At 37.6% G+C, this 22,500-nt stretch overlaps 2 protein-coding genes across 5 annotated transcripts in view; one reads left to right on the forward strand and one right to left on the reverse strand.

The window, feature by feature from the left end:
• Positions 1 to 22,500, forward strand: part of LOC145242033 (protocadherin beta-14-like) — a 47,146-nt gene that overhangs the window by 7,863 nt on the left and 16,783 nt on the right. The gene's annotated exons all lie outside the window — the stretch shown is intronic.
• On the reverse strand, positions 14,011 to 14,484 carry LOC145243060 (uncharacterized). Its single transcript, XM_080106165.1, has one exon. It carries the CDS (start codon positions 14,482 to 14,484, stop codon positions 14,011 to 14,013), a length of 474 nt encoding a protein of 157 aa, XP_079962291.1.

The following is a 22,500-nucleotide window of genomic DNA, read 5'->3' on the forward strand; positions in this document are numbered from 1 at the left end:
AATATTAGTAGATTTAATAACTTACAGTAATTCTAATAAGCTATTCTTATATTATAAACAATTCAGCAAGAAAATATTATAATCAAGACAGTTAATTTCTAAGTCACTCCAAATTGATATGTAGCCTAAGTATTCTTTGTATTTCTTAAGTTGTACTTCCCGTCTGTTTTTTTTTTTTTTTTTATCAACAAACTCTTCTTACAGTTTAGAAGATAAACTCTCATAACCATATTTATTCTGAAACTACATTACTTAAGATATATGGATATAAATATTTCATTTTAATCAAAGATGAAACAACATTTATTTGAGGTATGTATTTATGCTTGCGATCCATAAAAGGAAAATATGACGAATTACTTTACTTTATTTATCACTTGGAAATAATAGAAATTAAAAAAATGAGAATAGAAATGTTAATAAGAGGTTCAGTATTTGGAACAATAATGCACAAGAGTTCTCATTGATTTTCTTAATACTATGAATCAATTTATTTTAATAAATGTCATTTTACTAAAATCGTCTTCCATCCAATCAATACTGTGTACATCTTTGGGTCTCACACCGAAAATTGAATATTATAAAATGGGGAAAAAATAGGGATGAAATAGGTAATATGATATAGGGTTTCTCATTCGAGTCTTCCTGCTAGTATATATGCATATAACTGCTATTGCTAGTTTGTGGAACTGGTTCTAATTTGAATATGTTTGATGAGAATATTCTAATCAGTAACAATATGGAGTTCTTCTTCAGGCTATGTGTTCATATCTTCAATAGCATGTAATGGGGTCTTCAGATACCGACATTACTTGAAGGCAGTTCTTTCTCTCAATTGTTATTAAGCTCATTGTCATTCTGACTCGGGTATTAAGTATTCTGATCAATAATAGTGTATGACACACGGTATTTCTTAGCAGGATGTATCATCAGATCTCAGAGCTGTCCTTAAGATATTGTGATTTTATTCTACATCAAGAGGATGTGTGTGTGTGTGTGTGTGTGTGTGTGTGTGTGTGTGTGTGTGTGTGTGTTTTGTTTTGCTTTTCATTAGCATCAAAGTCTGACATTTACTTATCAAACTAGGAAATGGTTTATTGTTACCTTACTGTCCCCTTGAAAGCAACTTGGTTTGCTAGTCGTAACATCTTTGCATAAATCTGTAGAATTAATGCAACTCCATAACATTTACTTCTTTGTAGTCAGTGTCTATTGCTACAAAATTGACACTCTACTTCTAGCACATAATAGCAAAATGGCTGCCACATTGCTTGCATCACTGAGTCAATGCAGAATAATCTTCCTTATACTGCTGTTTTCTAACAAAGAAACAGCAGACACATCCACTCATTTTTTACCCTCTTTTCTCTTCATTTAAAAGCTTCTTTTGTGTCACACTTATTCTGTGGACAGGTTCTTCCTCTCCTGTTATTTTTTTAGAGTTGCAAGTTTGTTTTCTCACATGAATTAAAGATGAGGACGCAGACATCCATTGATAATTTCTCTTCCTGTGGAAGACACTTTCTACATGTATTGTCACTTATCCACAACGCCATATGATCATGAATAAGGCTTTCATTCAGCTTGACAAAGTTTCTCTATTTTGCAAGTATCGTTTTAAATGAAGGACTTGTCAATCTCCAAGCTGCAGTTCTTTCTAAAATTCGATATACTTTATTATATGCTCAAAATAGAATGGATATAAATTATGAATCAATATTTTCATATATCAGAAATACAAATTAAGATTTTATATGTAAATCAAATTGCAAATTATTCTCACCATTATTTTTTTTTTCCATACATTTTCTTTTGGTTAATAAACTTCAATGGAATTCTAAAAAAATGGTGCTCAATATCCTTTCAAAACATATTCTTTTATAAACCCATTATACTTAAAACAAAAATGTGTGTTATGAAATGTAATAAGAAAAACAAATCCGACTCGCTTTTGTCACAGATAATGGAAGCCATTTTCAAAATAGGGGTATCTTGTTTACTTTCTGAATAATACAATATGGATTTATTTTTTAATATTTTTTAAAAATCTCATTTTTATTGGATGGAATAGATACTTCCTTTTAAGTATTGTTTTTAAATATAAAAAAAATCGAACTCATGATGCATTAATCAAAAAGTAAACAAGACATCTCCCTTTTAAAAATGATAAACACTGATCTTATTTATTTTTCATTAAATTATATTATATATATTTTCGTTAAGAAAAATTATATCTAATGACTTTATGATACAAGTTGTGTTAAAATAATGTTAAGCAAGATTTTTAAGATTCACCTAACTAGTAAGCTGTTCTTTTATCAACGAGTGATATTATAACATTCTGATAAAATTTGTTTCTGACGTTCATGCCTGACAAATAACTGAGCGCTCACGTCCACAAAATATGCAATTAAATAGACTGTTACCTGGGCTATTTTAATCACTCTTAAAAGAAATTATCCTTCATGACTATTTAGTGTGGTGCCAGTTGACGTTGATAATAAAACTTCTTTATATTCTATATTTCTTTCAGTTCTTTGGCAAGTTTCACATAATCATTTATTTTTTCTATCTTTTTGATCTTCAGCCTGTAGTCTGCTGGGACATGAAGATCTACAATTTGGCAATTTCTTTCCTTCTCATTGATTATTATGACGTTCGGTCTCCTTTCTTGAATGAATTTACTTGTTTGTACCTCCTTGTCCCAAGGATTTTGTGGTTTTCGTTTTCCAATACTGTTTCAAGTTTGTGCTTGTACCACATGTTCAACGTGCAGTCGTTTACATAGCTTCCAGTGTACAGCCTTCCCCACTGGCGTATGAGCCCTTATATTATTTTTTAGCTACTTTGCTGTATTTATTTATTATGTGGTTTACGATTTCATCTCTTTATCCGCAAAGTCTACATTTACTGTTTTCTTATGTTTTATCTATTTTAGCCTTAATGTGGTCAGTTCTATTTGCATTGTTCTGTGCAGCTGTCAATAGAGATTCTGTTTCTCCATGCATGTGTCCTGTTCTTAGCTATGTGAAGGTGTTTTTGTGGTCATTGTTATAAATCGTCCATGAGGCTTTAGAGTTATAATCAGGATTCGGTTCTGGGGTTCGGGAAGGAGTGAGTCACTCTCTCGACAACAGCACGTTTCTGCCCTCTTCTTTTCCAATCGACCACACCTGGCCTCTCGCCACCAATGTCACACTGCACAATCCGAATGTCAGCAATACGAAATTCTTTTCAAGAGAAGATGTTCACGACTCTTTTCTCTCTACCCCCCCCTCCAGGGAATTTTTCCCTGCTTTTATATCCTCCTATCTAGAAAAAAAAGGAAGAGACTGGAAAAAAAAATAGCTTCTCCCATCATGCTCTGCCTTCCCAAGATGCCCTTCGCATATACAAATGCGCTGGTCATCCTTTCCTTCTTCTTTCACAAAGAGCGATGCAGATACCTTTTTTTCTTTTCTTCTTATTCTTTTCTAACCATATACCCCACAGAGGCTCTTTCTCTTCGCACTTTTCTTTTCTTGTCTTTTTGTTTCTGATCTAATCACTTCTTGTATTGTTCTACTTGACAGTGTCTCTCACTAGGTAATCACATTATTATTATTATTATTATTATTATTATTATTATTATTATTAGGACCCATTAACTGGCGTTGCCTGGTGGAAGCATGTCTCCCTCCCTGGTAAAAAATTAGACTACGGTTGTTGCTGGTGGCCAATCCCCAACATCATTATGTTAAGAACAGCTTTTGAAATAGACACTTCCAACCTCCTTGTTAAGAATGGCTTTTGGAATAGACACCTCATTTCATGTGGGGGTTTGTCAAAGTATTTGCCCCAGATTTAACCTTAATATCCGTTATCAGCATGCCTACCCACAAAGACTATAAACCCCAAAAGAAACTGATAGGTGGCAGTGTCAGGTGGAGAGAAGTAGGTTTGTTTATTGTGCATGTGTACAAATCTGGTGGCCACTGAATTGCAGTGCATAATGCATGTCTTTATATCTCGAAAACTATTTATCTCTACCAAAGTTAAAAGAGATTGTCTTATTCAGCACAGTCAAAAACCTCATCATTTTAAAGGAAATTGTGGAGGTGGAGCTACTAAAGTATAAATTTACCTAAAAAAAACACAAAAAAGTTAATGTCTAAGCAGTGTTGATAATGAGTCTGAAAAAGAGAAGTAAACAAAAAACAAATATATAATGAATAAGTGTTTCCATGGGCAATGTAATTTTGGGTAAATTAGTAATTTAGCGGCGTAAATTACTTGACAGACACAAAAATTAGAAAAACTATTTATTTTTATATAAAACACATTCATTAGACCCAAAAGGCTGTTATAAAACCAGAAAAAAATTAATTGTTATTTTTTCATTATTTTTCTGAGATTAAATATATGACATTGGATGCAGCTGAAGGGCTTTAAAAATTTGGCCTTTTTTACGCTCTTTCATAGAACCGATTGAGTGTAAGAACGGACGAATTTGACCATAAAAAGGCCAATCTGTCAAACTTTAGAAAGGCTAACTTATTAAAGCAATATGGCGTAAATTTAGTCAAATAAAAAATGATGATGACAAAATGATAAAAATTAAATTTTTTCATTTGTTATTTTAGACTTTGGATCTCATAATGTTTTTTATATAAAAATAAAAATTTTTATGATTTGTTTGTCTATCAACAAACGAAAACAAATAAAAAATATAGCATCTTGTACGGGGTTTTAAGTGGTTGGCACAATAAGTAACATGATTGCAGCCTAGGGAAGTGTAGGAAAATACATAAGTAAAATCGTCCACAATAATAGTAAATTTTAAAAAATAATAAAAATATAATAAAAAACGCCCCCTAAAAAAACAAATGAAAACAAAATTTAAAAAAAAAAAAAATAGGATTGTGTAATAGTGGAAAAGACGCTCCAAAATCGAAAAAGAAATGATGGTGTAAGAAAAAAAATGTAAGGAAAAATTAAAGATGGCGCCCGACTCTCTCTTTAACACGGTAAGATATCCTCAACACGGCACAAGAAGCAACAGCCACACGATTCCCCAGCCAACTCAATCGTCACTCCCCACGTCTTTCCCCTCACCCGCTTTTATCGTCGTTCTGGGCCGGCTAAATTTGCATATTCCGAGAATTCGTGTGACTTTGCGAGACATCATACTTTACAAAAGACGGCGGTCGCCATCTTGGTCCCTCTTTTCTATTTTTGGTCGGTAACGCTGAGCTGGTCTCGAGGTAAGTCTTTTTCCCCTCATCCGTCTCTCCCACGTACCCACACAACACGCAAACACGCGGGCGCTTATCTCCTGGATGCACGTTACACTCCCCCCTGATCTGATGATCACATAGAGAGCACTGGGGGGGTGGCCTTTTAGTGCGTGTGCTTCTGCGAAGAGGTACATTCACTGTTTCAGATTCGGGCTCTGGATCTGGTTCCGCCTCATCAGATGAAGTATCGCTATCAGTCTCTGGAAGGGGCTCACTGAATCCGTGCATCGGCAGCTCATCGCTAGACGCTTCACTGCTTTCTTCTGTAGTTGTATGACGCACCTCGGTAGCTGGGCGAAGATCTCGCACATGTCGTGGGGTTCCATCGACCAAAACAGACTGCTGGCTAATCACTCCAGATATGTGTCCTCGCTTAAACTTGTCGGTGCACCGATTTCCTGGAGGCCGCACCCACACTGGATCTCCCACTTCATATCTGTTATATGTTCCCTTGTCGGTTGGCTGCGTAGTGTTGATTCCCTTCACTCCGACTCGGTACGTGTAAATAGCATTCGCAGGTGCGGTTGAAGGGGACGTCCCGTCCTTTGGCGTAATGTTGTACCAATATGTTGCTTCCGCAATAGTACATCGCTTCCTGGCAGCAATTCTCTTGATGCTGCGATGGCTTCTTTCAGCAATGCCATTTCCTGATGGCACATGCGCACATCGCAACCGTAGACGGACGCCCCACTCATCTAACAACTGCCGGACTTGCTGGCTACAAAACGCTGCATCATTGTCAGTCAGGAGCTCTTCCGGCGCACCTCGCTCAAAAAAAATGGATGATAGGTGGCGAACAACATTTGCTGAATCCTGTCTGGTCATCTGCCGCCACACCGCAAATCTCGTAGGCCCGCAATCAATGAGAGTTAGAAAGGGCTTGCCACTGTAATGGGTAATATCCATGGCCAGCCGCTGCCACACACTCTCAACTTCCAAGCGACCCTTCTGCCATCGCTCTGGTGCAGGATCAATAGACTGGCAAGCCTCACAATTTCTGACGATCTGTCTGACATCCATCTTGGTCACTGCTGGGTATGCACGCCTCACAAAATAAAGGGTCCTCTTGATACCCAGATGTCCGCTCTGTGCATGAATTTTTTGTATTTGACATGGGTCGATTGCAACTGCACAAGATCGAGCAGTAATCTCCATTCCCATCTTCGCGGCTTCATACCATTTGTGAGGTACACGGGTCAGTTGGTCAGCACGATTACAATGTGATGGCACCAGAGTGACGCTCAGTGATAGCCCATACTCAGATACCAGGTTTTTTAGCGTGTCTAGCCTTCTCCGTATTAACATTTCGCTCGCTGCCTTGGTACGGATTCGTGTCCGTCCTGAAAGTGTGTCAGACACCCAGTGGTAGACACAGAGAGAATCTGTGTACAAGGTCAACTTCTTAGACTGCCACTGCAGGGCCAGATTTACCCCCTTTACAACAGCGTCCAGCTCTGCCAGGTTGATATGCTGAGAATCTGTTACGGGCCGCAGCCAACACGCATCCTCGAACACGTTTCCTCCTTGCTCCAACGATACTCCCAACGGCAAAGAACTGGCATCAACCCACACACCTACGTTGTCTCCGTTAACACACCACCGCCCACAGGCAGGGTCCTTCTTGTTCACTCTCTCCAGTGTCTCTTTAATCATCAGAGTTAGTAGGACATCATCGGATATGTCATCCCAACCCGTGGTTGTTAAATTTGCTCTGCGTTTAATCACACCAACAGCTGCGCGGAGCCAGCCACAGACCGGTAAGTGACCAACAAGTTTTCCACACCAAGAAAAAACGGTCCGCCTTGTAACGAGGTTGGGGATGCTTGGAATTTCACTGGCACGCCTCCATTGTAGGGTGCCATCCTCTTCATAAACATCCAATCCCAATACACGTGCTCCTTCCCTTAAACGTTCGGGATTCTTGCATTCCAGACCAAACTGAGCCAACTTTTCTTTGACACACGACGCAGACTGTACATCTTCATTGACGTATACGTCATCAATGTAAGCTGACGTTGAGTCCCTCATGGGCTTTTCTTGGGACAATACTGTGTTGACAATAGTCTTCATGATCTGTGGTGCCACATTTAGGCCGAAGCCAAGGCGTGTAAGGCAGTACCTCTGCCCCTGGAACCAAACTGTCTGGAACAGCCACAACGTCTCATCAACTCGCACCTGTAAATAGGCTTTTCGTAAATCCAATATTGAGACATTAGTGCCTTTCTGACGCCATTCCCTCAACTTACTGGCGCATACATCAGCATCGGCAGTGTAGGCTTCAATATGCTTGTTAAGCTCCCTATAGTCCAGCACGGGCCGTACTTTCGACTTATTATGCTGGACTACTGCCATCAAGGGTATTAGACCCTTCGGAGGCCCAAGCTTGTCCTCAGGGTAGGGGATTAACCAGCCATCTTGGATCCACGCCTTTAGTTCCCTTTCGTATTCTGCTCGGGCCTCACTGGGTATAGGGTACTCTGCAACCCCATTCTTGAGTTTAGTCGGTGCCATTCCCTCGGTCCACTTCCAAGATGCAATCCAGGCCCTCTTGCGCGAGTCGTAGTCCACTGTAAAATCCGGCCGATCGATATGGAGCGCTGCACACACTGGGGCCTCTAAGAATCGCACCTTTCCGTCTCGATGAATTGCGACTCCCCCCAGCGCCTTGATGGCATCGTATCCGAGCAACAGGTCAAACCCCAGGAGATTTCCTTGGGTCACGAGCACATTGATCTTAGTGGCTGCACCGGTGTCCGTGTAGATCTTGACAGTTCCAGCTCCACAGCATGTCTGGGTCTCGCCTCCTATCGTGGTGACTTTGATCTTCCTCTTAGTCCAACTTGGACACAGCCTGGTGCTCACTATAGTATGCGAACAGCCTGAGTCCAGAAGTTCTGAGCAGGGTATCCTGTTTACGTAGACAGTTATTACTGGTTGCGCCTTGTTCAAATTTTGCTCGGGGAGCAGGGCGGCGCTGACGTCCTCTCCCCTGATACGTTTCCCGCACAGTTTTGGGCTAGATGCCCCAAACCGCCACACTTAAAACAGCGCACACGCCCCCTGTTGGTGCAATTCCTTGCAAAATGTCCGCGTCGGCCGCAGCGAAAACATTTCCCATTGCTTGCAGGGTTCTGATTCGGAATCTCCCGAGCGCCAATCAGGCCTGTCTGTGTCGCCATCACAACTGGTTCCCCCAGGTCCTCCTCATCTTTGATGATGGCTCGAGCACGTTCCATCAAGTGTTCCATGGTCGTTGTTGAAACGCTGGTTGAGGCTCTCAGTAGCTGCTTCACCCGAGTGGGAAGGCCCGCCACAAACGCGTACGCGAGCGTCCGCTCCGACACCCCTCCACCGAACAGAACTGCGAGTTTCTTTAACTCAGCGAAGAAAACGTCCACGCTTTCCTCCGGTAGAAGTTTTCGGCAAGCAAATTTTTCATAGGCCGTACAAGGATCCATGGCAAATGCCTTGTACAGCGCAGCTTTAATTGCGGTGACATCTCCCTTTTCGGCAGCACTGAGTTGCTGATATACACTCAAGGCACCCCCAGCCAATCTCAGGGGAATTACAGTGTGTACCCTTTTCACCTCACAAAGGTCGCACGTCAGCTCGACCCTTTCAACCCAGTCGACGATGGACGTGGACCCGTCAAACTCGGGTATGAGCTTTAAGTCAAATTTCGACTCGGTCATAGTCCTAGAGGCCAAATGGCCGGAATAGCTATGTAAGAAAAAAAATGTAAGGAAAAATTAAAGATGGCGCCCGACTCTCTCTTTAACACGGTAAGATATCCTCAACACGGCACAAGAAGCAACAGCCACACGATTCCCCAGCCAACTCAATCGTCACTCCCCACGTCTTTCCCCTCACCCGCTTTTATCGTCGTTCTGGGCCGGCTAAATTTGCATATTCCGAGAATTCGTGTGACTTTGCGAGACATCATACTTTACAAAAGACGGCGGTCGCCATCTTGGTCCCTCTTTTCTATTTTTGGTCGGTAACGCTGAGCTGGTCTTGAGGTAAGTCTTTTTCCCCTCATCCGTCTCTCCCACTTACCCACACAACACGCAAACACGCGGGCGCTTATCTCCTGGATGCACGTTACAGATGGTACCCGTGCGTTCGTTTATGTATGAAGAAGTGGATTTTGCAATAATAGAATTGGCCGGTCTCAGCCAATTAGATGGGACAGATTTTGAGAAGGGACAATTTATTATTTTTTTAATCGGTTAATGGAAAGAATATGTTATGTGTATGTAGCTAATAATCAGTTACGATGGGTGCAATGTAAGTAGCATAGAAAAATGTAGAATAGAGCCCGGTGTCAACTGGTAGCAGTGGGAGGACTAAATATTTATAGAGAAAAATAGGGACTCATTCCTCTATAGATGTCGCAATTGTGACCGTGTTGCTCCTAGGATGCAATGCAGCATTTTATTTTAACGACTTAATGTGTCAAAATTGTGTTTGAAAGTTACATAAGATAGTAGCTAATAGCCTAGACCTAATGAATTAGTATGTGGCATCTGTTATTGCAAACCTACGATACTTTGGTCCAGAGGGGAATTTCTGCAGTTAAAATATCATATACAGGATAGGAAAAAAACATGATTATAATTATTGGCTCACAAGGAGCATTCACACAGGCCATCAAAGATCTCTCCTTGAAGACAACCTGTAATGTTCCCTGGAAGTTGAATGACAACAAGTCTCCCCAAATTTCCAGTACTCCCCACCTCTTTTGATAACATTTGCAAATGAATTTGCATTATTGCAACAGCTACTTACCATTGATTTCTCATTGGCAGCAGCCATTAGTCTCCATTGGAATTTGAATGGCAATAAGCCTCCCCAAGGTCCCAGTTCTAATGTCCAGAAGAGGTCTGATCAGTGCTCTCTCCTTGGTCTTTCCACCCTCCTTGACCCTCCTCGGCTATTTGGTATCACTCTTTTGAGGTGGGAGGGTGATGGGGCAACGAGAGGGGAAGAGGGGATAGAAAACTTATAAATTTTCTACTTTAATGTTCTTGGTTCCATGTGACGCTTCTTCATGTTTTGCCTCTGCTGCAGTTTGTCTGGCCATCTCATGTGGCTCATGTGTATTAGTTTCCACATTCAAGGGTTTTCCTTAATATTTCAGCTGTTTTCATTATTGTTATTCGTTGTATCTTTCCAGTCATTCCTCTGATTCCAATTTCTCCCATTCTTTTTTCCAAGCTTTTTGGAATTGTTTCTAGTGCTCCTACTATTATAGGTATTATCCTGATTTTCTTCATCATCTATATCCCTTTCAGCTCTCTGTCTAGCTCTGTGTATTTGCTCCGTTGCTCTTTTTCTTTGATATTCACCCTGTGTTCAACTGAAACAGCAAAGTCTACGATTTGACAGGACTTTTCTTTCTTGTTAATTATTATGATATCCAGTTTTCTTGCTTGGATGGGTTTATCTGTTTGTATATCCATGTCCCATAGGATTTTGTGATTTTCAAGTATTGTTGCCAGCTTATGCTTGTACCATTTGTCTATGCTTCAAGATGTAGTTGTTTGCATAATTCCCAGTGTACAGCCCTCCCCACTTGGTCATGTTTGTTCTTGTATTACTTTTGGGCCAGTTTGCTGCAATCGTTTTGTCTCTTTGTCCACAGAGTCTGTATTTGCTGTTTATTATTATTATTATTATTATTATTATTATTATTATTATTATTATTATTATTATTATTATTTATTCATAGTTTGATTTTGGATATTTTGGGATTTTTTTTCTTCAACATCAGGTTGATTTTAATTTTTTTTTTTTTTTAATTACATTGACTTTAGATATTCAAGCTGTACCTTAACAAATTTGCTGTCCCTAACAAGCAAGTCTTTTGCAAAATTGGAAAAGAATCTTATTAAGCCATTTATGGTGGCTTTTCATTATGGTTCTAAGCATTCCAATTATAATGTGAATCACCTTGACTTCTTTACATTCCCACAGTCTAACTAATTCCCATTTCAGATCTTGATATTAATTTTTCATGTTCTCTTACACTCTGATATCGAAAGAGCAGGTTATATCAATGATTGAGCAAGTTCTCTTGTTTTTCTTTAGAAAATTATCTCAAGTTTGGAGTGTTCAAGGATTTTATCCGTTTGTATGGACATGTCCCAAAGAAGTTTGATATTGTAATTTTCCTGTACTACTTCTGGTTTATCCTCATACCCCTTCTCATTGTGGTCTAATTCATAAAGTTTTCATATATTACAGTATAGGACCTGGGTGACTTTCTGTGTCTCCATTTTTTATATTGATGTTGAACTAACATAGGACATTCTGGTATAATATACACTAACGTTTTTCCCATTTCATTACACAATCTTCAAATCAGTGATTGTGCAGTTTTGTCAATGTAGTGTTTGATGGACTTAGTGCGTGGCTTGTTTCTGGGCTGTCATTAAAGTGCTCTCAGTAGATCTTTCAAGATAAACCCTGACCAACCAATTTCAGTCATTATTATCTCTAAATTTAGTATTCTTAAGGAATACACTGTGTACTTTGTGTCCAAATAATTTTTCTCTTCTCTCTTACAACCTCTGACTCTTTTTCATCCCAGGTCTTAATATATTTTCCCTTTTCACTTCATGAAGAAGAATTTCATTACTTTCAGAAATATATTTAGTTAGATTTCCTTTACATTTACTACATCTTCAACACTAAGAAATCCTTGACCACCTTCTTTTCGAGGTAGATACAATCGATCTACATCTCCTTTCTTAACAAAAGCCCCATAAATTACATGTTTTGCATCCAAGCATTTTAATTCATGTACATTCCAATCAAGTAAAATAGCGGTATATCGAATGATAGCTGCTGCTCTGGAATTGATGGCATATATCGTATTCTGACTGTGAAAGTGCGCTTTAAGAATAACTGTCGATCTTCTATTGTACTCAGCTGTGATCTGGTTTTTCATTTACAAATTCTTAATCTGATCGGTAACCACAAATATTTGTAGCCTCTCTTGCTGTCAATATTCTTTATTAGATCTGTTGCTGGGAATTTAAGGACATCTGAGTGAATGAGCTTGCCTCTTTTCATCACAAAAATAACTCATTTAATGATGCCAAATTCCATCTTTATGCCATTACTAAACAATCTAATCATATCCATTAGTGTATCAAGCTGGTTCACATTCCACCCAAAAATGTTAAGGTCATCCTTATTATTATTATTATTATTATCATTATTATTACTCACTGACTAGGTGTTTTCACACAGGCCATCATCAAAGAATACTCTTTGAGAACAACTTATGGTGTAACCTGGAACCTGAGTGACAACAAGTCTTCCCAAATTTCCAGCATTCTCCACCTCTTTTAATACTATTTGCAAATTAATTTACGTTATTACAACAACCGTTTACCATTGATTTCTCTTTGCTAGCAGCCATTGGTCCTCACTGGAATTTGAGTGGCAATAAGCCTCCCCAAGGTCTTAGTCCTTTTCACACTCATTTAGTGAAGGCCTGGTTAATGCTTTCTCTCCTAGATTTTTCCATCCTTCTTGACCCTTTGACTATTTGGTGTGGTGCCAGTCGTGCTGATGCCAGTTCCTTATTTTGTGGGTGGGGTGGAGGGAGGAGGGAATAGGTACTTTTCATTTTTGGTTCTCTTGGTGGCACCATTTTGTTTCATTTCTGTTGCAGTTTCTAGACTCCTGATTAAATTTTGTCACTCTAGTGGACTAGTTTTTGCACTCAAAGGTTTTACTTAAGATTTCAGCATTACCATTCATTGCATTAACTCAGTCTTCCCGTCAATTCCAATTTCTCATAGTCTTTTTTCAAAGTTTTTGGGACTGTTCCTAGTGCTCCTCCAATTATTGGTATTGTATTGGTTTTCTTCAGGTTCCATATTCCTTTAAGTTCTCTGGCAAATTCCACATATTTGTTTCGTATTTGTGTCTCTTTGATCTTCACCTTGTGGTCTGCTGTGAAAGCAAAATCTATAATTTGGCAACTTCTTTCCTTCTTTTTAATTATTATGACATCCAGTCTTTTTGCTTGGATGGGTTTATCTGTTCGTATTTCCATATCCCAAAGGACTTCGTGGTTTTTGTTTTCTTGTATTGTCTCTTGTTTATGTTTGAACAATTTATCAGCATATTTTGTTCAAGGTGTAGTCATCTTTCTTCTCCATGTAGGCATGACTGTCCTTATATTCCTTTTGGGTTAGTTTGTTGCATTCATTTATTATGTGGTTTACAGTTTCGTCTCTCTGCCCTCAGAGTTTACATTTATTATTTCCTTGTGTTTTATCTATTTTAGTTTTAATGTGGTTGGTTCTAATCGCATTGTTCTGTGCAGCTGTCAGTAGGGATTCTTTCTCTGTTTATGTGTCCTTTTCTTAGCCACATCCAGGTGCTTTTCTCTTCTTTTGTTATTCTGATAAATCGTCCATGTAACTATTTCTCTTCCCACTTTTCTTGTCTTTTTGTTTCTAGTTTCATCATTTCCTGTATTTTTGTTCTTGGTGGTGTCTCTCGCTGCAGTGATCAGTCTTTCTGTGTTCTGACTTATGTACTTTTCCAGGTCATTTTGTGTGCTTTTTACACAGTATTCTATGTTTATAAGTCTCCTTCCTCCGTGCTTTTTTACATAATCAATCAATATTGTCTTTCGGGTACAATGCATTGTGCATTGTCATTAATTTCCTCGTCCTCTGATCAAGGTGTCTAAGTTCTTCTTTAGTCCATCTCATGAATGGTCCAGAGACCTTATTAACGATACTACCCAGGTGTTTATTTCCTTAATTAAATTTCTACCATATAGCTTTGTTTCTAGAAGTTTCCTCGTTCTTCTCCAGTACTCTTTTTCAATCTTAGCTTTCATTTCTGTAGATTTCATGGTGTTTGCTTCTAGCACCCCTAGATATTTATAAGCGTCATTTTCACTGAGTGCTATCATCTTCTCTTGGTTGGGGAGTTCCATATCTTCTGATGTCTCTAGTTTTCCTTCTTTCATTTCTAGTAACACACATTTTTCCATTCCTAATTCCATTCCAATGTTCTGGCTGAATATTCTGGTTGTGTTTATCAATTTTTCCAGCTTCTTTTTGCTTTTAGCAAACAGCTTCAGGTCATCCATATACATGAGGCGGTTTATTCTTTGCTCTGTGCCTGTAAATTTGTATCCAGCATTACATTTCCTCAGTATGCAGTTTATTGGCATCATGGCTATGATAAGCAGTAGTGGCGGTAGTGAATTTCCTATATTCTTACATCAGACAGGTGTTGTCCTCCAACTGTCAGTTCTAGTTTCCAAGTTTCCATTGCTTTCTTAATAATATTAATAATTTTGTATAACATTGTGAAAAGACCCCAACCTCCCTCAGTTATGCAACACGAGGAAGACCGTAGTGTCCACACAGTTACAAGTGTAGTCCTAGGTGGTTCAGTTTGAACATCCACAAAAGTCTAACGATGAAGTCTCAGTCGCTTCCAGGAAGATAGTATTGATATGATGCTGTGGTCCGAATGCTGAATGTGGTAGTTGACGATCCTATCTCTTTTGGTCATCTGCTGAAAAAAAAATCACTCAATTGTTCTTTCTTTGTAGCTAACTTACAAGTAATAATGATAAATACATTGATGCTGACTCTGGTTTTAGTTTTCATATAAAGATTAATTATTCACAAGAAGAGAAAATAATTATATACAGTTCATCAATAGAAAATAAAAATATCGATTATATTTTCTTTTTGTCTGGCAATCACGATAGTCAATGAAGGGGGCCTTTGTGTTGTTTTCAGCAACCAATTCCTTGCTTATCAAACAGGTGCTTTCATGGACGGTATCTTCTCCTGAGTCCAAACTGACTCCAAAAACTTCAGTTCAACTGATTTTTCTTTGCTGTACAGCCCCTTATAAAGGAAAGGTTTGGTAGGGTCTAGCTGGTCTAAGGGTTCTATCCAACCAATCTGCGTCCAACTTGTCATACTCTGGTTTGCCCTGATTGGATAATTAGTCACCTCCCCCATAAATCCCAATCAGTTAACTTTCCACAATCCAAAGTTTCCAACAGACCGGTGGATTTTTGGCCTAGACCTGTAAGGTCTCCCCTCTAGCCTAAACATAGCTAGATACTTCAAAAAGTCATCTTTACAGCAATAATGTTTTCGAATTTGCTTTTGTTCTTTACAAAGAAAATATATTTCACATCGATAACCAAACCGTTTCCCTTTCTGAGCAGCAAGGTTACCTAGCAATCCCCGAGATCTGCCAACTAAATAAAAGGCTCTAATTCATCCCTCGTTGGCCCCCATTTTGGGGCAATTTTTAACTATAGCTCTAATTCAACTCTCCTTCACCCCCCCCCCAGGGGAAATTTCCAACCATCGTAGCTGGTTGGGTCACACCTGTCAGATATCTTGTGCATTTTTAGGCATTCAATTATCCATGCTTGTGGAATCTGTCGTAGGCTTTTTTGTAATCAGTCCATGCCATGGATATGTTCTTGTCCCTGTTTTTTTTTTTACCTCTTTAAATATTTTTTTATCTATGTATAATAAATCGTGTGGCCCTCTTTATCCTTTACAGCATCCTTTCTATTCCTCAGGCATTAGCCTACGAGCATTAAGGAAGTAGTAAATCTGTTCACTCAGTTGTGCAGTTAAAATTTTCCACATAGTCGGTAAGCAGGTTATCAGTCTGTAATTGCTTAGGGTTGTGCCTTTTTTGTGTCTTTTTGTATTAATGTAGGAGTCATTCTGTGTCAAATCCTCCAGGGCTTGACACCCATATCCATAGATTTGGCTATAATTTGCCATGCAGATAGACAATATAGGAACTAAGAAATCCTGAAAATTTGAGCACATAACTCCAAGCGGTTTCCAATTTAGAACAGCTTTTGTTTTGGTGTTTATCACATTATGCAACACCTGGGCAACAATTTTGTGATGGCATTTCTTTTAATATTTTCTGATTGAAAGATCGTATGGCCCTGAAAATTCACTCAGGTAAGTTTTTTGACTCAAGTAATCCAAAAATAGCATCAGATTTTCTCCAAAATGAAGCCTTATAGAGATATTCCCTCCTTCTATTGGATGTGATAATCAATTTAGATATGTGTTAAACTCACATCACAGGCTTTCTCTGTATATTTATCTCACACATTAAATTGTGTCTTGACCAAAAATGGTTAAAAGTTCTTGTTTTGTCCACTCACATTGTTGAAAGTAAAGACTGTTTCAAAAGTCTTGAGACCATTCAAAAACTTATGTACAGTCATTTTCTGCCTTTTTGACTCCCCCCCCCCCACCTTTCTTCCCTTTTCTCATACAAAACATGGCAATTTTGATAAGGGCTGTTTGTTTTAGCTAGGCCCCTCTGAGCAAGCAAACTATTTCATACACAAAAACGAACTTAAACTATTCTTTAAGAAGTACCTTAATGGGGAGTAACCAGTTTCGATCTGTATGGGGTTAAATCAGGGGAGTGGCCATTCATGCCAAATTCCATAAATTTCATCTTCAAACAGACGCCCATTAAAGATAAAACAGTTGCAGTGAAATGGTATTCAGAAAATAATGGATTTCATAACCAAAGTCAGCATTCAATATTTACATGCTGCTGTGTTCTTTATGCCCCAGAGATGTAGAAATGTTTTTTTGATACTCTTGGTCAGTTATTGTGTATTTTGGTACATGTTGTTGGGGATACAACACAAAGAATTTTCTTGATGGGAACAAACCATGTATCATCAATCTGCAGCCAACTGCATGTCTTGCGTGGTCCATGGGAATGCATGAACTTGGCAGTTACATTACCTTCCTCTGCATTTATTTCATTCACGACCCACCAGAAAGAGTTATAAATACAGGTTATATATTGGATTGGCGTGATGTCAGAAATATAAAGAATTGATGGCAAGTTAGTCATGAATATCAATATATAGTTCATCTACACCGGACAACTTATGGCCAATTTGTGATGTTGACAATGATACAAAAAGATGACTAGCTCTGGTTCCTGGCACTGGAAAACCTTGCTTTAAGCGACTTTCTCACCTTCTCCATGTTTCCTTACTGATTGCAAAGAAACGAATGGCACACACCTGGCAGATAGCAAGCATAGCTTTATAATCAAAGATTTGATTATTTAGAGGGCGTTGGAGTGACCACTTAGCCACATCGCGTTTTACTGAACCATCAATTTCATCACAAGGGGATTTTCCATGACTGGTGGCGAAGAAAATGTCCTCCTTACGCTAGCATAAATTGATGAAATTCTTGAAATTTTTATATTGAGCCCTGCAGCCATCATTTGTTCATGTGCGGTAATAAGGTCTGGATTAAGTGAACAGTCAGTGTCTGAGTTTGATACACAAATGCATGTCATGGGTGTTGTCATCGGAAACATAACATAATGAAATGTGCTTTAGCTGCTGATCAGAATTTCTGTAGTAAATCACTACTGGGTGTAGGGTGCAATATTCCTTGCTCCAATGATAACTTTGAATTTTGTCTTGTATTAAAAATTGAAAGTTTTCTGCAAAGTCTCCCTGAACAATTAGATATGAGTGTCTAGTAAGATTATCAATGGTGTCAATCAACAGATCTTTATATTCTGCATATGTTAATGTTGCATGGCTGGTTGTGTCCCATTGACTAAAATGAAACTCGTCATCAGGGTTCATATCATACAGCACCTCATCCAAGAATTTCTGCAATGCTTTTCTATCAGCGCAGTTTTCACAGCGATTCATCATACACTCTTTGTTAGAAAAATCACAAACTAACTTTGAAATCAAATCTTTGTAAGTGATGTTTCACTTCATGGCATTGACAAGAAGTTTTGCATTCTGATATATGCTACACACATAAAAAGAATGTGTACCCGTAGATCCAGCTAAAACACACCACTTTGGATGCATCTCCGCAATTTGGAAACCCCCACCTTGACATTGGGATACTTGTATTTAAAAGCAATGTACAGTTCATGCAAATTACACACTATCAAGCGTTTTAGTTTGTGAACACCCTTTGCTATACTAAAAAAAAAATTTTTTGCCTGGTATTTGGCAGCTGTATTCATCATTCTCATACATTTGTATTATCAGGTCAACTGTCTTCAGGGAAAATCATTTCCCTTTGTTAGAGTTAGATTTGGACAAAATACCAGTCGTCCTTTTCAGTTCTCTGGCAGTTCGAACAACATATTCAGACATCTTAAAGAATTTGGAGCTATATGCACAAAACCAGGAATTAGGAGCAAGTGTCATGATTTGGATTTGATCAGGAGTTGAAGTGCTTTTTGATTTCTTTCATCAGATAATGTAATTGATCCAGTTCTGCTGCTTTTTCTTTGATGTTTGTTTCACTGGGCATTAATTCTACACAGTCAGTTCGTTAATACCAACTTTATCACCATGGACATGTCACTTTTGAATGTTTCAACAATTTGTTCTAACTTCCTTTTGATGCTATGAACATGGCTATGAGAAGCAACACTGTGTAGAACTACAGAGGAAATATCCATGGATACCAGTCTCGCATTCAAGGTTTTTTGTGAGGTTTTCACAGAACTCACAGATTCGTAGTCTGAATCCATTGTGTAAACTGTCAGACTCACATATTTCTTTGTGCACTGACGACAAAGAAAGTGACCTGATGTTACATTATATCCTCTTACCTCCAGATTTTTGCCATCTGCAAAGATATCGGTCATTCACCTTTGACCTCTTGTGTTGTAAAAATCTACCACAGCACTTTGTGGTCTTTGCTCTACACTCAAACACATTTCCAAATTATTGTTTGTGATGGAAACAAATGGTTGGTAATTCACCTTCATTTTCTTTCAGTCTAGCTCTCAACAACAATGTCTAAACAATTTCTTGCTCAAAGTCTGATAGATTCTCAAGTCCCTTGCACTGATTATAGTCAAACTTGTGACACTCAAATTGAGTTGAACACCAATAGAGCAAGCCTCGTAAGTCATCTAGTTTTCTGAAGAAAGGTAAAAAAGAAAATTAGAATCTAGTTGCACTACATTTTGCTTACATGCTTTTTTTTATAAGAAACATGAGTTGGCCTCTTAGTACAAGAAGTTTCTTAATTTTTGACACATACTTCCAAAAGTTTCTTAATTAAATTTCTCAAGTACCAAGTACTCTGGAAATGTAGTTTAAGGACATTTTGGATGGTAAACATAGTGTAGGTGTGTAGGGCTTTGTAGTACAAATATACCATTTTCACTTTTTTCAAGGGAGCCAATAAGGTAATGTAGGATTTGCTTCTTAACCCTCGTAAAACCATGGGTTTTTTTCCAGAGTGTAGTGGCCCATGGGGGGTGGGGGGAGGTCAACTTGACCCAGAACTTCAAAATGTGTATAAACCCCACGAAACACAAGAAATTGAAACAATTTTATATTCTTTGCATTCCTTAACCTTCTTAGATCACATATAAACAAAAATTAGCAGTACTTTGCATTTTGTTCATGTGCAGTGATTTTCAGGAAAACCGATTTTTTTCATCAAGTTTGTTACTTTAATTAACATTTTTATATTTTCAGATAGATTCCATGTAGTTTTAAGTATCCCATCATGAAAAGCAATAAAATTTTGTATTTTGATCATTTTCGGCCACTTTTATTATTTTGGAATTTCTGAAAAATTTGATGGGGTTGCTCTCAAGGACACCCCTGGAGAAAAATTATTTTGTAAATTTATGATTTTTTGACACTTTATAATAGGTTAGAAATATTCAGGAAGCTATATAGAAATCAGAGCAAAAAAAAATCGCATTTTCAGGAAACTATAAACAAAGGTTTAAAAAGTTGGGTCAAAATAACTACTCATATTCTTTTGAGGGTTAAAAAGTTTCTCATGAAGTTTCTTAATCAAAATTGTTGGCTTGAGATAGTACTAGAGGTTTCTTAAGATGTTTACCATCCTATTACTAGTTTCTTATAAAATGGTTTCTTATAAAAAAAAAGCATACTTTTTTCCAACCCTCATCAACTAATCTTGAAGACTGCTAGGTCGTTGAAATTTTTACCAGAACTTAACTGTTTTAGTATCTGGTTTACTCAAAAATTTATTCAAAAATCAAGGTGTGATGTGAATTTAATACATGTTTGAATTGGTTATTACATCCAATAGGGGGAGGGAATATTTTTCATTATCATCAAAAATATACCCGACTTGCAACAGAAACTGTGAGTGAACGAAACAAGAACTTTGAATCATTTTTGGTCCAGAGAATTTATTGTGTCTAAAAAAATATATATGAAAAAAGTAATGCGTTACCATACCAGCGACACACTTTTTTTGATTTGATTTTGGGGCACATGTGGAAAAATCCAAAAACCCTTAATATCTCTATAAGGCTTCATTTTGGAGAAAATTTGATGCTATTTTTGGATTACTTGGGTCAAAAAACTTACCTGAGTGAATTTTCAGGGCCATACGATCTTTCAATCAGAAAATATTAAAAGAAATGCCATCACAAAATTGTTGCCCAGACATTTCAACATGCGATAAACGCCAAAACAAAAAAATGCTCTAAATTGGAAACCGCTTGGAGTTATGTGCTCGAATTTTCAGGATTTCTTAGTTCCTATATTGTCTATCTGCAGGGCAAACTACAGCCAGATCTGAGGATATGAGTTTCAAAATCCTATTGTTCTGAATGATTTGATACGGAATGACCCATAGTTCTTCCTTTAGTCATCCATTCTGGTACTTCTATTTTATAGATACATCTTTTCGGGCTTTGCACCAATCTATCAGGGAATGCCATGAATTTTTGGAACCAATATGCATGTATCCCATCATAACCAATTTGCCATTTTCCTTAGAGTTGTCTTGAATGTTTTTGCACTAATTTCTGTTTTCTTCCCTTCTTCAATTTCCTGGAGTTCATTTTTGATGTCCTTCAGTCATTTAGCGTTTTTGTTGTGGCCTTGTAGCTGTCCCCATATTTGGTTCCAGAAGTGTTTGGTTTCTGTTGGTCCGGTTGCTCTGTTCTTGTTATTCCTTCATTCACGTTTTGGTAAAACTCCCTTTCATTGGTTCCATAGGCACTGTTTTGTTTGTATTGTTCAGACTTGTATTTACATCCTCTCAGTCTTCCTTCTTTTGCTTCTATTTTTTGTTTTACCTCTTCATGTTTTTTATTAAGTCTTTCTTTGTGTGTTTTATTTCTCCTCCTCCACAATTCTTTGTTCTTCATTTTATTTATGGGTTTAGCTTCTTTTCTAAGTTTGGTGATCTGGATTTTCAATCTCATTTTCCAGCCAGTTTTGGTAAATCCTTTTCTTTGGTCAGTTTTGGTTTCTGGTTTTAGCTTCATGCTTACTAATTTTGCCCCTGTGTATATTAAATTGTTGAGGTATGTGATTGTTTCTGTTGAGATAAATGAGAGGAGCCTATTTATCTTTTCTGTTTCTAAATTTAATTTGTTCTTTGTTTTGTTCTTTAGAGATGGTAGTTTCGTTTTATTTTCATACACACTCATTTGATATTTTCTACTTCTCTTGCATCTTCTTCGGTTAGTTCTGTGATTTTGTTTTCTTTAATGTGCTCAGCTTCGATGTTTTGGCACCTGTGGGTTATCACGAGGAGGAGGAGGAGAAGGAGGAGAAAATAATAATAATAATAATAATAATAATAATATTAATAATAATAATAATAATAATAATAATAATAATAATAATAATAATAATAATAAGAAGAAGAAGAAGAAGAAGAAGAAGAAGAATGAGCGAGTCTTGTGGGCAGAGAGTTGTGTTTTTGCAGTTGGAAGAAATTAGACAGCAGAGTGGTGGGAACGATTTAAAAAGTTTTTTTTTATTTTGGAGATTGAAGCCAGCTTTTAGTTTTACTTGTTTATAATCAATAAATATTCGTTATTTCATTATTACTACAAGCAGTGGAAGATTTTGTTTTAAACAAAATCAAATAAAATAGGTAATTAAATGAATCGTTGTTAGCATCGGGAAATAGGCACAAATTTTCTCGATTTTTTCCCATCAATCATCCCAACACCATTTGTAACATAATTGATCTATTTTGCTATCCAATTTACATAGTGTGTTCAAAACACATATGTAAATTAAATAGAAAAATAACAGATCTCTTTATGAATAATATAGAAGTAGAGATTTATTATTTTTATTTTTAGGATGAGTGTCAGTTTTTATTTCATTCGGGTAGTTAATTCTTTCTCTAATACTATTATATGTATA

This window comes from Euprymna scolopes, chromosome 21 (genome assembly GCF_053919585.1).
Source record: "Euprymna scolopes isolate OS-2025 chromosome 21, ASM5391958v1, whole genome shotgun sequence".
NCBI classification, from domain to species: domain Eukaryota; kingdom Metazoa; phylum Mollusca; class Cephalopoda; order Sepiida; family Sepiolidae; genus Euprymna; species Euprymna scolopes.